The sequence below is a fragment of the Ochotona princeps genome, chromosome 5 (assembly GCF_030435755.1).
Source record: "Ochotona princeps isolate mOchPri1 chromosome 5, mOchPri1.hap1, whole genome shotgun sequence".
NCBI lineage: Eukaryota > Metazoa > Chordata > Mammalia > Lagomorpha > Ochotonidae > Ochotona > Ochotona princeps.
In genome coordinates, this window is record NC_080836.1 from 58,980,991 (window position 1) to 58,998,177 (window position 17,187).

The 17,187-nt window shown below is 37.2% G+C and overlaps 1 protein-coding gene across 1 annotated transcript in view; it reads right to left on the bottom strand.

Annotated features, from left to right (window-relative positions):
• The window catches only part of CWC22 (CWC22 spliceosome associated protein homolog), a 49,461-nt gene that overhangs the window by 28,259 nt on the left and 4,015 nt on the right, over positions 1 to 17,187 (bottom strand). Inside the window, exons 2-7 of the mRNA XM_058664688.1 lie at positions 15,206 to 15,273; positions 13,084 to 13,194; positions 8,549 to 8,788; positions 7,414 to 7,542; positions 3,658 to 3,826; positions 2,563 to 2,616 (exon numbers count right to left, since the gene is read on the bottom strand). Coding sequence (XP_058520671.1) covers positions 2,563 to 2,616; positions 3,658 to 3,826; positions 7,414 to 7,542; positions 8,549 to 8,788; positions 13,084 to 13,194; positions 15,206 to 15,273 — 771 coding nt within the window. The remainder of the gene's footprint in view (positions 1 to 2,562; positions 2,617 to 3,657; positions 3,827 to 7,413; positions 7,543 to 8,548; positions 8,789 to 13,083; positions 13,195 to 15,205; positions 15,274 to 17,187) is intronic.

Consider the following 17,187-nt stretch of genomic DNA (forward strand, 5'->3'; position numbering starts at 1 on the left):
CTTAAACAGAATGCAGACATATGAAAGAGAGAAAATGTTTCCACAAATATTAACCTACTATTGGTAATAATTTACAAAATAGTAAATTGGCTTTTTTACAATGACTATATTGCACATATGAGTGACAAATTTTAACAATGCACATGAAAATACTCCAAACAGGGGATGATTTTACTTTGTATCTATTAAAAATGTACATGGGGTGGGTATTTGGCAAGCTGTTCAGATGTGGGTTGGGATGTCCACATTCTATGTCATAACACAGATCTGCGCCAAAAGGCTCTGCTGCCAACTTGTCTAATGTACACCCTGGGAGGCAGCACTTGATGGCTCAAGTACTTTGGTATTTGACATTCACATGGGAACCCAGACTGAGTTCCCAGCACCTGATTCTGACCAGGACAAGTCCAGGGTGTTGAGGGCATGCTGATGGCAAGCAAATCGATGGGAAATCTGCTTCCTTCTCTCTGTCTTTCAAATAAAAAAATAGTTTTAAAATTTCAAGTTTACATCTAAATTTCAGGCAAAGTTGGAATACAATTATTTAAATTAAAAATAATTTGCAGATGACTGCTCCAAAAACTTTAATTATATTCTCTACAATTTCAATCACCTACAGAAGAAATATTCACTAGATACTCTGTATAAAAAAGGTCATAAACCAAAAGGCTGTTTAAATATCACAATCTTTAAGAAAAAAATATTTTCTTCACAAAAGTTTATTTGAAAATCAGAGTTACAGAAAGAGAGCAGAAGAGGAACAGAGGGAGAGAGAAATTTTTCATCTGCTTGATCCTTCCCTAAATAGCCACAAATGGGCCAGGCTGAAGCCAGCAGCCAGGAGTTTCATCTGGGTCAGCCAAGTAATTGAGCCATCCTTCACTGATTTTTGAGACACATCAACAGAGAGCTTGATTGGAAGTGGAGCAGCTGATATTTGAAATGGTACTCATTTTTTATGCCAACATTGCAAGCGACAGTTCAATCCACTAGATCACAACGCTGAGCTAAACACAACTTTCTATATTCACCCACAGTTCATTCTATCAGTGACTATTTGATAAAAATAAACCTTAAATTATATGAATACTGATATGGTTACAAGACAACGTTATTTGGCGCACAGTACCAACTTTGACTACTTCCTCCCATTTATCAATCCTGCCAAATAGAGTGGAATAATGCCTTTCCAAAGTCACATACTTCTTCCAAATGGAAAGAAATACGTCTAAACCTCAGCTCAGGAGGATACCTTCTTCATACCGTGCACAACAGCAAACACATACTGATGTTCTCAGAGAGGAGAAGGGCATCAGTCTTACATGGGTGGCAGAAAGAAAACTGCCTTGCAACACAGTTGTGAAAAGGCAAAATATTTATCCTTTTAACTATTTCATCCTGATAACAAAAAGTAAGCATACTATATATCCAAACCCAGAAACTTCTTTGTGGTATAGATAAGTAAAAGTCAGTTTCACTGGTCTTCCCAAGCAACAAACTCCTAATTAGGTCAAAATCTAAAATAATTCTAATGTTGGAAACTAGACACTAGCAATAATTTCATATAGGTAGAAATAAAATATTGCTTAAAGTTAGAGGAATAAAATTAATGTGACTGGACCTGGCAGCTGAAGTCCTCGCCTTGCACGCGCCAGGATCCCATATGGGCTCCAGTTCTAATCCCAGCAGCTCCACTTCCCATCCAGCTCCCTGCTTGTGCCTGAGAAAGCAGTCAAGGATGGCCCAAGGCTTTGGGACCCTGCACCCGCGTGGGAGACCCGGAAGAGGTTCCTGGTTCCCAGCTTTGGATCGGCGCAGCACCGGCCGTTGTGGTCACTTGGGGAGTAAATCATCGGACGGAAGATCTTCCTCTCTGCCTCTTCTCCTCTTCTCTATATATCTTACTTTGTAATAAAAAAATAAATAAATCTTTGAAAAATAAAAAAGTTAATGTAACTTCAAAATAATTAAACACTAAAAATGAGAGAAGAGATCAAAAGAAAACCTTTGAGTATAGATCAAAGTAAATTATATCATTTTCAAGGTTAAACAAAAACCAAATATGAGCCATCAAATAAATACTTTTGTATACATGCATATAAACATAATAAAGTTTCTATTATAAGCAATAAGGAGATAAAGCCATCTGCATTCAGATAATTTAATCTGTTGTCTCTTACAACTAGCCACATAATTCCATGAAGAGTTTCTCCTTAGAATAGAAATTAATTATTAGTTCTTCATGAACACCAACTATGGGGGGAGGGGAAGTTTAGGAGATACTATTTTGATGGCTTTAGAAGAAAGATTAAATTATATTCCTTCCAAAAAACAGAGATAAGTAGTCAAGCAAGAAAATATTTAGAACCATTTTATAAAATGTGTACAAGTATCCTGATGTTTCTTATTAGTAAAGAATATTAAATATCTTTACTATAGCTTTTGAAATTAAAATATCATGACACATCCCAAGGACTATATATCAAAATAAAAATAAAAATAGGGATATATCACTGAAGTGTTACCAAGCTTAAAGACCCTGTTTTGAAGATTACAACTTACCACGTTTTGGTTAATAAGATGTGCCACAAACTTTGAAGCAGTCAGGCAAAGTTGCTGTAAAGTGCAGGCAGAAAACAGGTTAATTTAGAAATAAAACAAACTTTTCTATTGAATCTCTAGCCTAACATCCCTTACTTAAAATATGTAATACACTGATTTGTATACAAATAGAAAGAAAGAAAGAAAAAAAGAAAAAAAGAAAGAAAGAAAGAAAGAAAGAGGAGAGAGAGGAAGGAAGGAAGGATGAAAGAAAGAAAATAAAGAACGAACAAATGAACTCCATTATTTCTGGCCAAATAGCTGGAATTCCTCAAGTGTAGACATCATATGTGAGGCTCATCAGTAGTTCTTAAGGTTACTTACTTGCACAATAAAAATTGTCACAGGGCACATGCTTGTTGCAGCAAGTAAAACACTGCTTGGGACAGCAGCATTCCATAATACCGAAGAGTCTGGATTCCAGAACTGGTGCTGCTACCGAAGAGGATGACTGTCAAGTGCATTCTAGCTCTGGCTCCTGACCTGTATACTCTGGGAAGCAAGGGTTCTTGCCAACCAAATTAGACTTGGATTGCTTTCCTAGTTTCTGGATAGGGCCCTGGGCCAGCCTTAGCTTTCATTTACCTTTTGGAAGTGAACCAGGAAGGTCTTTTCTATCATTTTGCCTCTTAAATAAATTTTAACAAATAAATAAATTTAAAATTAGGCAAAAAGTATGAGGCTGGCACTGTGGCATACCATGTTAAAATGCTACCCAGAGGCACCAGCATCCCATACGGGTGCCAGTTGCTCCACTTGTGATATAGCTCCCAGTTACTTCTCCTGGGAAAGTAGTGAAAAACGGTCCAAGTGTTTAGGCCCCAGCACCCACATGGGACATCAGAGGCACCTGTTCCTGCCTTCAACCATGTCCCAGCCTGGTCACTGCAGCCATCTCGGGATTAAACCAGGATAGAAAGACTCTCTGCCTTTCTTTTTCTCTCTGTAACTTTGCTTTTTAAATAAATAACAAGTCTTAAAATAAACAAAATCAAATAAAAACATTGATTAGTTTGTCCCTAAGCAACAGTCTACTTCTAAGCCATTCATACATACCTTGTCATTTCTTCGATAGCCTTTTCGGAAATTAAGAATTAACCTTTTGAGGATTAACTCTCCAATTTGTGGAAATTTTGAGTTGATAATTGCGACTAATGCTGCATAAACATGAGTGAAGATAGGAGAAGCACTCTGTGCTTGTAAAACAGATCTAGACAGCAGTCCTCTGTTTAAAAGAAAAACAAGGGGTCAAAAACAATCAGAAGAAGGAAAAAATTTTAAAATTATACTTCAATAATCATAAAAGCCAAATTTTTACTGCTTTAAGGAGTCTTTGCCACTAATGTCAACTGCTTTTGAAAAACTAAAATCTGAATTTTTGCTTTTGTAAAATGCAAGGAGATTCTACAACTGTGTTTTTTTCCCAAAATTTTCTGTCTAAAGATGATTCCTCTCTTCCTGCTTGTTATTACACCTCGTAATTTGAGGATTTTAAATGTCAGAGAAATCATTTGTTTAACAACTTCAAAAATGTGAAGGGAAAAAAAAAGACTGGCTTCAAAAGTATAAAATGTAAACAACATAAAGTCTCCAATGTGGATCCATCACTCACATACAATTAACTCTGTGACTGAAAACAATCTTGAGTCATTTCACCTTTAGTCGAATTTTATTGGAATAAAAACAAAGATTTTGAATACTTAATGCAATCAATCCAAGATTAATGCTAATGCTAAACCAATAAGAAAATAAGTTAGCTACTTGTACTTTATTTAGAAATGGTCACGACTTTCATGTACTTGATGAGGAAAGGAAAGGATGCAAAGTGGACTAATTAAAGTAAATTAGCCATGTAATGACAAATAATTATTGAATTACCAAAAATAACAAGAGGAAAATGTTTTAATTGCAAATTTGGTAATGGCAATTCCATGATGAGAGTGGAATATGAGAAAACAGAACACAGGGTCTAAAGGAGAAGATCTTCAGTAAAACGGGGAGCATCCTGTCTATCTTTGAGGACAGCAGCTACTTCCTCAGGCAACCTCCTAGCTCCCTGCAACACACCATGCTGACTTTCATATTCCCCGTTTCTTTTGGGGCTAGAAGGGGGAAATGATGCATCTGAGTAATGCAAGGCACTGTGAGAAAATAGCCTTTAGAGCTTGAAACACTAAATATGGAATTCTTAACTGCATTTCCTGAGCTTTGTTCAATTTTATCAACTGCTTAAAAATTAAACAGAAAAAAATGGTAAATAATTCTATTTTAAGACTTATTTACCAACTTTCTTATTTTGGTCACATTCTCACTTTGCTTGCATTAGAAACTAAATCAGAATAAAGACCCTCATATCACAAATCCATAGCTAATATCATAGCAAATGGTCAACAAGACAATGATGCCATTCTTGCTATTTCTATTCAATACAGTATTGAAAATCTTGGCCAGAGTAATCAGGCATGAGAAAAAAATGAAGAGCACTCAAATTTGGTAGGAAGAAATTAAACCGTTGCAGATAACATGTTTTATAGACTCTAAACTCCACCAAAAAACTGATAGAACAAATTCAAAAAAGTTGCAGTATGCAAAATCAACACACAAAAACAAGTAATTTATGCTAACAAGGACCTAAAAAGGAAAAGCAAAAATTAAAAAATCCCATTTATAATACAAAAGAAAACAGGAATAAACATAACAAAGAAAGTAAAAGAAGTATATACTGAAAACTGTAAATCACGGATGAAAGGGCACTGGAGCCGTGGGTTAAACCACTGCCTGTGCCCTGGCACTGTGCTTCAGAGCACGTTTGTGTCCACCTGCTGCACTGCAGATCCTGCTCCTTTCTGATGTACCTGCGGAAGCAATACAAGGCCCTAGTGCTTGGGTCCCTATGACCTCCAAATCAAAGGGAACAAAAGCAGAAATAAGACAAACGGTATTATACTAAAAAGAAAAGTGTTCATGTCAAAAGACACCAACAGACTAAAAACATAACCTCTGAGATGGGAGAAAAATCTGCATAATAAGAAAAATATGAGAGAAATTCAAGGTCAACAATCAGAAAACATTATCCAATAAAATATAGGCAAGGGACCCAAAAGACACTTCTAAAGAGACAGTATATAAATAAACATAAGGAAAAACTGCTGAATATCACCAATCATCAGGGAAATGCAATGATGGACCACCTCACCCCTATGCAAATGGCTGTTACAAAAATGACATAATATAAACACGGCTGAGGCTGCAGAGAAAAAGAAATCCTTATATGTGCTGTTAAGATTGCAAATTAATGGAATTGTAATAAAAACACTATGGAGGTTGCTCATCAAGGTTATAAACAAAACTATACATGATAAAGTAATCCCACTGCTGAGTATATATCCAAAGCATATGAAATCAGTGGCACAGATATCTGCATGTCCACATTATTGCAGTATTACTCACAATAGCCTAGATGTGAGAACAACCTAAGTGTCCGTCAAAAGACAAATATATAAAATGTTGTATACAGGCACAAAAGAATACAATTCAGCCTTCAGAAAGAAAGAAAGCCTGCTACATCAACCAACATGCATGAACTTGAAAAACGCAGATAAAGAAGCTGAACAACAAGTTGAACCTAATGAAATAAGGAGATAAATACCACATGATCTCACTCTCCCAGCCAACCTAAAAAAGCTGATCAAAGAAGAAAACAAAAAAGGGCAGTTATGGTTATGGTGAAGGTTGCAGTTAATGTGGGTTAAGGTCAACATACAAGCAATTTCAGTTAGGAGAAATAAGTTGTACATAATGGTAATTACAGATAGTAACAAGAATAAATTTTAGATGTTTTACCACAGGAAAAAAAATGATAAATGAGGTTATATAGATGCTGAATAGCTTAACTTAGCCATTCCATAACATTTACACATATCAAAACACCACACTACATACAATTCTGACTTCTCAATTTAAAAAACTAGGGGCTGGTGTTTGGCACAGTGGTAGGATCCCACTTAGGATAGTCACATTCCCTTACCAGAGCAGGGAAGGAGCAGATGACGGCTCAAGCAGTTGAGTCCCTGTCACTCACACTGATTTCCACGCTCCTGGTTCATGTCTAGCCCAGACCCAGCTATCGTAGCCATTTGGGGAGTGGATCAGCAGATGCAAATTTCATCTGTCTCTCTACTTTCCAAATAAACTGAAAATAAATTTTAAAAAAATTTTTAAATAAATGTTTAAAAAGAAATCGGTTTTAATGCTATTTCTTATGGATTTAAATTATTAAGATACATTTAGCATATATATTAGAGCTTCTTAAAAAGCAAAAAGCTTTTATTAAAAAAAAAAAAAACTAGGACAGGCCACTGTGGTGCAACAACGGAACAACTGCCCGCAACACAAGCAAGCCATGAGTACCCAAGTGTTCCATTTCCCATCCTGCTCCCTGCTAATACATGTGGGAAAGCAGTGAAATCCATGTGAGAGACAGATGAAATTCCAGGATCCTGGCTTTGGCCTGGCCCAGCTTGAGCGCTGATAACCACTGAATGAGAGGAAGCAAGATCTCACTCCTTCTTATCTGTTTCTCCCTCTTTCTTGAAGGAAAAAACAAACAAACAGACAAAAAAAACCCTCCATTAAAATCTTTAAGAATAAGGTAAGAGAACTGCATCTGAAAAAATACGTTCAAAATATGTTCAAACTATCTTCGAAACGAAGTACTACAATAAGTCAATGAATACTGTGAACGTAGATGGAAGCATTACTTCTTTCTTTGAAGAAATTATTGTGAAATATTACAAATAAACTGATACTCACCTTCCTCTAACTATATTTTCTTGAAGAAGCTCTTGAATAATAATACTTATATTGGAAATGTTCACTTTGTTGATAAGACCATTGATTGACTTCTTTAGGGCCTCCCAGCTCATCCTCTGGTAGGCTAAGCTAAACAGAATTTATTTTAATACATTAAAACGTTGTCATTAATTATAAGCATAAGACACATTAAGAACATAAAAACTATTTTGTGTTCTTTTATTTTCACAGAGTCATTCCACAGTGTAGTAAAATACGACTACAGAAATAAACATTTAACCACATTTCTGTATACATATTGCTTAGTTAAAAACTACTTCGCTTTAAATACACAGTAAGATTATGTAAGGATATTATGTTCTTATGCTCATGTAAATAGCAACTTAAAAGTTGTCTTAGCCAAATTTAATGTTAATGTTTCAATATAATGCTTCACTTCAACTTGTTTTTAACAGAAACTTTTCAGAAACAATGCAATTAAAACTATTTTAAAATATACTCAAATATAAAGCAGAAGAAGCATATCACAGATACAAGTAAATGTTTTTAAATTATAATGAAATGGTATTAGACACAGAGAACAGGAAGTAGCAGAGAATTGAGGGGCTGAAATAATATTCCAATTATTTCAAAGACTAATTGTTTTTATGCAATAATCCTACGGCAACACCAACAGTTTATAAATACAAACTGTTTCTAACTCAGGTAAATTTTTCAGCTTCAAAGAATTTCCTTAGATTGAACTTGATAATATCCAAAAGACCCTAAAAGTTCTAAAACTCTGTAGAGTTTTGTAATTGTGGAATTAATTTCAGGAACAGGAATTCTTAAAATTTTTCCTTCCATTCACCTCTCTGGAAATCTGGTGAAACCAGTAGACTTAATGGAATACACATAATCTATAGAATTACAAAGAATACCAACAAGCATGCATGTGACCAGAAAAGGGAAAGCATGAAACACTAAAAAAAGAAAAAGTAACCTTTTCTTCAACTTCTAAATTCACACATGCAGTTAGAGCTAATTTCAGAACAAGTAGTATGCAGATCTCTAACAAAGACAGAGAGGTCTCTATCGTTACAGAATAATGTAAATACTCTCAGCATTCAGTACATTACAAGTGTATTTAACATGCCTGTTTTTATCTGTAATTTGCTCTTGCATCATTCTGAGCTTAGCAGGAGGGATGTATGCTCCGCCAGTGCGCGTGAGAAGAGGGTCCTGCTCGTCTTTCTTCTTCTTTGTACTAGGTTCATCTTGAGCAGAGGAACTCTGAATGACGGGAGGCTCTGGACTCCTTCTCCCAGGAGATGGGGACTTCCGGGACCTTTTCCGATCTGTATCTCTTTCCCTGCGTTTTTCTCGGTCCCTGCTTCTGTAATACCAATTTTAAAAACAGAGAGATAACATAAAATATATTCCAGCAATGAACTACACATCAAATGAGATCCCAAGAGAGCCCTGCAACTCCAGACTAGACAATGAAGTTTAGAGAAAATGCAACTTCAACCAGGTCGCAAAGACTCCAGTGGGAGAGGCAGGCTGGAATTTTGCAAATAATACAGGAGGGAATAACTAGGAAAAAATTGAAGCAGTAGTGTTAAGGCCAGAATGACTACCACAATGGAAAGATGAACTTGAATCAGGCTGTGAAATCTTAAAAGGCAGACAACAAACTTCAGTTTTCTACACTGGAGAAAATGGGGAATATCCAAAGCATTTAAGTTACAGTAACATGAAAACAGCACTTGGAGGAGACGGGTGTATATGATAAATTATATAATGGAGAGACCAGAATTTATCTCTAATCACAGAAATTTTAGGTATGTCATTACAAAAAATACCTGAAACTGTTTCTTGATATAATTACTAGAAATCTCAGAATATCAGGGACTTGGGTTTTATTATGTTTTTTTTTTAACACAATGTGACCAAAAATCTGGTCTTCTAGTCACAATTACTCTTCCCTACAAAAGTAGATGAATATCCTTCAGCCAACAATTTATTTAAAGGAGGGGTGGGGGAGAAAAAACAAGAGAAGGGGAGAATAAGAGGGAGAGAGGAGAGAGAGAAAGGGGAGGGAGGGAGAAGACTTTCCGTCCACTGATTCATTACTCAAATGGCTGCAATGACCACAGTGTGTGGGGCCAAAGTTGGGTGAAGCCCAAGCTAGAAGCCAGGAGCCTCTTCCAGGACTTTCACATGGGTACAGGAGTCTAAAAACTTGGACCATTTTTCACTGCTTTCACAGGTGCATTAGCTGCAAGCTGCATTAGAAGTGGAGTGCCCAGGTCTCAAACAGGCATCCTCATGTGGCTTTACCTCTAAGAAGTCACAATGCCTGCCCTGAACTAGCATTTTTAAAACAATCAGGTATTTTCTCTGAATCTGTAAGAATAAGAAACAGCAAGCTCTAGTTTATTCCTATCATTCCTCAAAAGAAGAGTTTGTGTCTTGGAAAGTGCTCATGTTTTGTGCAATCATGAGTTAAGAACACAATAAATCAAAGTTTTATATCACCACCACAATACAGGGAAACTGATGGTTGGTTAGAATTTAGCAAAATCTAACAGGTATGTTTGGGAAGATCTCCTTTAATATATAGTAAGACTTAACTTGCAGGGTAGCTGTGGTGGGAAAACCTTGAAATTGAGGTACAAAAGAAACCTGAGAGATTTCAAGTCACAATAGACAATCTGAAGACACTAACAGAGTATACAGGGTATGGGGAAAAGTTATAAAAACTCCAACGCAGGTGCTTCAAATTCACTCCATTGATTTATTGTAAATGTGCATGTTCCAAAAAAAAAAAAAAAATAGCTATAGCAGAAATATATTGCCATTATTTTTTTTTTTTTGAGAAACAACAGTAAAAAAAAAAGGCGTTTAACTGACTGATGGCATTATACACTTAGATTATTGTATCTGCTCCTGCACCATGCAGAAGGAATACAGAATATTCTCTGAGTCAAGTTAGCAATACTTGGGAACAGACAGGTGGAGCAACAAGTTAGGTCATGACTTAAGATGCTCCTATCAGCGTGGTGGTTGGAGAAATGGCTACAATGCTTGCAATCTACCTTGCTGGTAATGCTCCTGGGGGCAGGAGATGATGGGCTCAAGGACAAAAAATAATATCAAATAAAATACCTGGGTTCCTGTAACCCAAGTGGGAGACCCAGATCATGCCCAGGCTCCCGGCTTCAGTCTGGCTGTTGTGGTCAAGAACTAAGCGAGTGGACGACCTTGCTGTCACTCTCTATCTTTCCCTCTCTATATTCTGCCTTTCAAATACAATAATCTTTTACTTTTTTTTTTTTTTAAAGAGGTAGCTGTCTCCAAATGTTTCTGGACCATTGACTTTACTTTCCATAATGTAGAACCTACATAACAGCTAGCCTGCTTCTTTTGCAGGGTGACTGTGTAGATGCCCTAAGATTTCATATTCACACACTGAACAAATCTTTTTTTTTAAAGATTTATTTATTTTTATTGGAAAGTCAGATACACAGAGAGGAGGAGAGAGAGAGAGAGGAAGATATTCCATGTGTTGAATCACTCCCCAAGCTGCCACAATGGCCGAACCAATTTGAAGCCAGGAGCCTCTTCTGGGTCTCCCACACGAGTGCAGGGTCCCAAGGCTTTGAGCCGTCCTCAACTGCTTTCCCAGGCCACAATCACGGAGCTGGATGGGAGGTGGAGCTGCCAGGATTAGAACGGGAGATCATATGGGATCCGGGTGCATGCAGGGCAAGGACTTAGCCTTTAGACTAAAGTTCCAGGCCCACTGAACCAATTTTAAGGTCCAATAATACTAAGGCAGTAAGGACAGGGGTTGTACAGAAAACTTAAATTTTAAGAGTCACAGCTAAGTTCAAATCCCAGCTTCAATTTCTACCAGATGGGTAAGAGAACCTCAGGTAAGTCATTTAATCGCCAGCTTTCTCTTTATAAATTATAAAAAATATCTAGTTTCTTGACTTTTGACAGAAATTTGAGGGAATATGCCAACTGCTGAGTTTTAACTGTAGCAGCTGATTTTATTAAATTGTCATTAAGGTCTCAGCTCTTGAGCCTGGTTTTTGGAGGTTAACTTAACCTGGGATTTTAAGACTGGAAATATATTAGAAAGCAGTGAGAAGGAAATTCAGACCAAAGATACCAAATGATATATTTCATACTAAACTACAGGAGAATTTGATCAAAATCATAGTAGAATCCTACTTTACTGGAAGCATGGTCATGGAAATGTCAAAACGGACATAGACCTTAATGAACAACAAATCACAACAGACAAATTTATGAAACTGGATGGCTAATAAGTATGAACAGGAAATCAGGGGGAGCTCCCCAGAGCAAATGGAAAGGCCCTTCAGTGAGATTTTGGAAAGGAATTCCAGGGGCACATGCGATGGCTCAATTGTATAGTTCTCTGCCTACAGGAGCCAGCACCTCATGTGGTCATCAGTTCAAGTTCTTGCTGCCCCACTACCCATCTAGCTCCCTGCTAGGAAAGCAGCAGAGGAGGGCCCAAAGCCCAGGGACCCTGCACCGGCATGGGAGACCCGGTAGAGGCTCTGACTTCAGACTGGCTCAGCCCTGGCTGTTGCAGCCACATGGGGAGTAAATCAATAGATGGAAGATATTCCTGTTTATCTGCCTTTTGCAATAAAAATAAATAAATTTAAAAACAAACAAACAGAAACAAAAAACTACTACCTAGCTTTCAGTGGAACATGAATGACAATGACACTTAGATCTGTCTCTTCTTAAAAACCACACCTACAAGTCTATACACATTTACATCCCAATCAACTGGCTTTCCATTCCCACCTCTCAACCAGGTAAACCTTGCAGAGCCAATGTTAGTCAGAGGGGAAAATGGATAGCCAAGTCTTTTAAGACTCAAGTAGAAAGCATTCATATGCAGGGAAAAAAAAGCCTAGAAATTAGTAACTTCATTGTCAACATTTCTCTGCCATGATACAGCAAAGTAAACCATATCACTCATGTCACAGTATACATAAACATCTTTAATTTATAAAAAAAAAAAAAAAAATTATCTAAGTCAGTCCCTCCTGCAGAACATTATGAGTTAACAGCTTGGGGCACTCAGTCGGACCTGGGCTTGCCACTGTTAGGATTCATAAACACAGACAAAATACAAGATCTGTGTAGTTCTCAGTTTCTCAGTTGTAAGTACATATAACAGTATCTACTTCACATATTCGCTGCAATAAGAAACTAATTTGCATGAAAGCCACAGCAGAAAGCCTGGCTGCATCCCACGTTGGTACCAGTTCAATTTCCAGGTGTTCAATTTCTGGTCTAGTTCCCTATTAATGCTTCCGGGACAGTGGTGGAAGAAGGTCCAGGTTCTTGGGCCTTTGTATCCATGTGGCCGACCCAGATAAAGTTCCTTGCTCCTGACTTCAGCCTGTCTCAGCCCTGGCCACTGCAGTCATTGACAGAGTGAACCAAGGAAGGAGGATCTCTGTCTATACCTCTGTGTAATTGTCTTTCAAATAAAATAAATAAAAACTTGGAAAAAAATTAAAAGCTAGCATGTAAGAACATTCAATTAAAGCAGGCTGTTATTGATTTTATTATTATTAAACATAAAGAAAGTTCAAATACCATTTCCATACAGGTAGAATTTCCCATACTAACCGTGACTCCGAGATATCATCGTAAGAACGTCCTCTTCTTGAATGCTCATGGTCTGATCTGCTATAATCATAATAATCTCTATCCCGGGGCGATCTTTCTGGTTCTGCATATCTAAGATATAGAATAAGAAAACCAAAGTTGTGAGTTAAAAATAACTTAAAAATACTTAGAGAGTCAAACACTAATAATGCTAAAATATTTACGTGAAAGGCAGCAACTGAACAATAAATATCCTGTCAAACTGATTTTAACAAACAGTTCATTTTACTAATATCTGTTCATTCAGTCAGAAATACTTACAGTTTCATGCCAAGCACAGCAGAACAACTCCTGGAACTCACATAACAAAACTTGCTCATCACATTGCCCTTAGTGGGAAATGGATATCTGGACACACATCACTAGAGGGAAAAGCCTACTCTGCCACGAATCCCTGTTTTTGGTTGGCTCATTTACCACAACAGAGTATCACTTGAGCACACAGCATTGGTTGGTCTCCAAAAAAACCAATGTAATGTCACTGACTATTCACCAGCTATTACTACTCTGCAACTGTGTTACTGGATTCCGGTAAAAATGGATTAAAATTATCAGCATATAAAGATGGAAACATTAGATCTGTTAGCTGAATTTTAAGTCAAAAAAAGAGAGCTTTAAGAAAAGCCAAATGAACATACATACGATAAAAACACATGGCAACATAATATACATCTTACATTTCCACAGTTAAGTTGTACACATAGGCATGTCTGGATGTATAGAGTGAAACTTCTATTTTCATTGTTTATTTTTAATAACAGAGAGGATAATGCGCGGAAGGTTAAAAGGTAACAAATCAGGACGATTAACTTGGTGCCCATAAAGCAAATGTTTTTAGCGATATTTAGCACAGTGGAATACCATGTACACCAGGAACAAGGAAGAAGTTAGACAAAAGAAATTTAAAGACTATTCCTTGCTTCGTAATGGTTGTTATTTGAAAGGCAGGGAGACAGAGAGCTCCTCCATCCACCAGGCCACTCCCAGATACCCAACCCGAGCTGGAGGTTGGCGAGGTCAAAGCTGGGAGCCCAGAACTCAACTAGTATTTTCCACATGAACAGCAAAGACTCACATACTCAATCCACCATTTCTGAGGGCAATGCCAGTGGAAAGCTGGATGTGAAAGCAGAGACAGGACTCAAATCCAGACCCAAACTCAGAACCACTCACAGAATTTGTGAGCAAACCAGGCTGGGTGGGAACCACCACTTCAAGCAGATACCTGAGAAACTACTATTTTTTTTTAAGATTTATTTTTATTGGAAAGGCAGTCTTACACAGAAGGAGTGATCAACACAGAGACAGAAAAACAGAGAGAAATATCTTCCATCTGCTGGTTCATACCCCAAATGGCCCAATGCCTGGAGATGAGCCAATCTGAAGCCAGGAGCCAAGCCCCCATGTGGGTGTAGCGGCCCAATGGCTTGGGCCTTCCTCTACTGGTTTCCGGCCACAAGCAGGGAGTTGGAAGAGGGATAGAGCAGCTGGGACAGGAACTGGCACCCATATGGGATGCCAGCACTGCAGGAAGAGGAATATCTTGCTGAGCCACTGTGCCAACCCCACCCCATAAATTATTTTTAAAGATAATAATTAAGACAAAGGGGAATAACCTTTGTCCTAACACAAATGCATGATGCACATTAGTGGCAAAATTTTTCAATCACTAAACCTAACATACTACAGTAAAATAAGTTAAGGTGTATCAAATAAAGCTAAATAATTGTAATGGACAGCAGGAACAGCAAAGCAGCACTTCAAAATAATGTATTCTCAACTCAATCTTTCTCTTTCATTAAGTGTCATTCTCTTAGTATTTAAGATACTAAAATTAATTCCATTCACCTAAAAAATTATTCAACACTTGGAATTATTTATTAGTTAACTCCTCAAATAATCCTTCAAAGACGACTCTTCCTAACACTCTCTCTGGTAACACTATTCATAAAACCATGAAAAGAAGTTGTCTACCCTAAAAGTGAGAACCTAACAGGGAAGTTATTGCACAAACTTAATGCATAAAGTTAACACATAACTTTACACATAAAGTTAACACAAACTTAACACATAAAGTCCTTACCTATCATCTGGAGAGGAGGACCTCTGATATGAATTATAATTGTCCCTTCGGTCATGACCAGACGAGTACTGTCGAAAGGAAAGAACAAAACATTTCAAAAATTATTTCTATTAAAAACTATGTTTCAGACAATGCAATACAAGCATGTCTCAGAAAATCAAAGTACTTTAGAATTATATCAAAAATTCAAAAATTTTGTTTAAACCACAGGAATAATCCATGTCACCCAGACAGCACAGAAGATAACAAAAGATAGTCAGAATTACAGAGAGAGAAGTATCCAAGATAATGAGATCTTTCATCCATTGGTTCACTCCCAGACATGCACAACAGCCAGCACTGGGCCAGGCCAAAGCCGGACACCAGGAGCTTCTTTTGCTTCTCCCACAGAGATCCCAGGGGTCCCAATACTTGGGCCATCTGCTGTGCTTGCCAAGGCCATTAGCAAGGAGTTGGATTGGAAGTGGATCAGCAAAGACTTGAACCAGCACCCATGGGTATATCATGGGTGGCACACTTGAACTAGCACCCAGTGGGATACCAGCGTCACAGGGAGTGGCTTGACCCACAATGCCGCAACGCTGGTCACCCAAATAACCTATTTTTCCAATGCATGAAGTATTTCCTATTATCCAAAAGAACTCAAAATAGAAGACAATTCTCAATTTTTTATGACACCCGGCTTATATTTTAATCCTATAATATAAGCTGTTAGGATTTTTTTTTATAAACTATTCCCAGTGGTTAAAAATAGTATCAAAGTTATTCAAATGAGAACTCCCATTTGTGGGTGAGATCAAGCTTTCGATGCTGTACTTAACTCAAACCCTTCTAGCTTAGGAAACTACAACTTTAGCATAGATTACTAAATCTGCATGATATAAATGCCTAGAAGGAAATTATACTAAACTTTTATCAAACTTCATCTTTGTTTGCAACAAACATTATTTGAGTATCGGATATGTGTGGTACTCTTACAATCTAGAGAACAAAAAAGCATCAATACTAAGACATGAATCACATGTCAAATTTTTTGGAAAATAATATACAATTTCATGTAACATGAAACTGATGAGACATCAAAACATTACACAGACATAATCTGTCCAATCTGAGCATATATCATAAGTTAAAAATTCAAATCAAATTTACTTTTGTATACAGGTGAAAATTTATATCAGTGTCATTAAAATAAGAATTTAAGGATTAAATATTATTATTCATAGGAAAATTTATTAAAGGTCTTTAATATTGAATCCTAAGAAAAAATAAAACAAATAATGAATAAGCAGCTCTGTAATCTTACATGCTTGCTTCCTCAATGGCAAAAGACATTTATAAATAGAAGATTTTTTTAAAAGAAATACCAAACAATTCAACTTCCTGATTTTAAGATTATTTAATTTACAGCCTTCTGGCTCTTTCATTATCATAAGAAAATTATATGAAAGTACCATTAACTAATACATTTCTACCTAGCATACACTAGCTAGGATTTTTTTTTTCTAAGATTTATTTAATTTTATTGGAAAGGTATATTTACAGAGGAGAGACAAAGATAAAGATCCTCCATTCATTGATTCAATCCTCAAATGACTGCAGTCGCCAGAGCTGAGACGAGCTGCAGCCAGCAACCAGGAGCCTCCTCCAGGTCTCCCAAGTGGACAAGGTCCTAAGTCATTGGGCCATCCTCTGCTGCCTTCCCAGCCACAAGGAGGAAGCTGTATCAGAAGCCAAGCAGCCAACAAATGAACCAGTGCCCTTATGGATGCCATGCTTGGAGGCAGAGGACCAGCCAGCTGAGCCAATGCATTGACCCACCAACTAGGTTAAGTCTATGTCTGTGAATAAGTATATAATCAGATTCATAATCCTTCTAAATTTTTTAATTTAAAAGGAAGTTTTACAAAGACAAGCAGAGACAGAGAAAGGTTTTCCTCTGCTGGTTCACTCCCTCAATGGTCACAACAGCCACAGCTGAG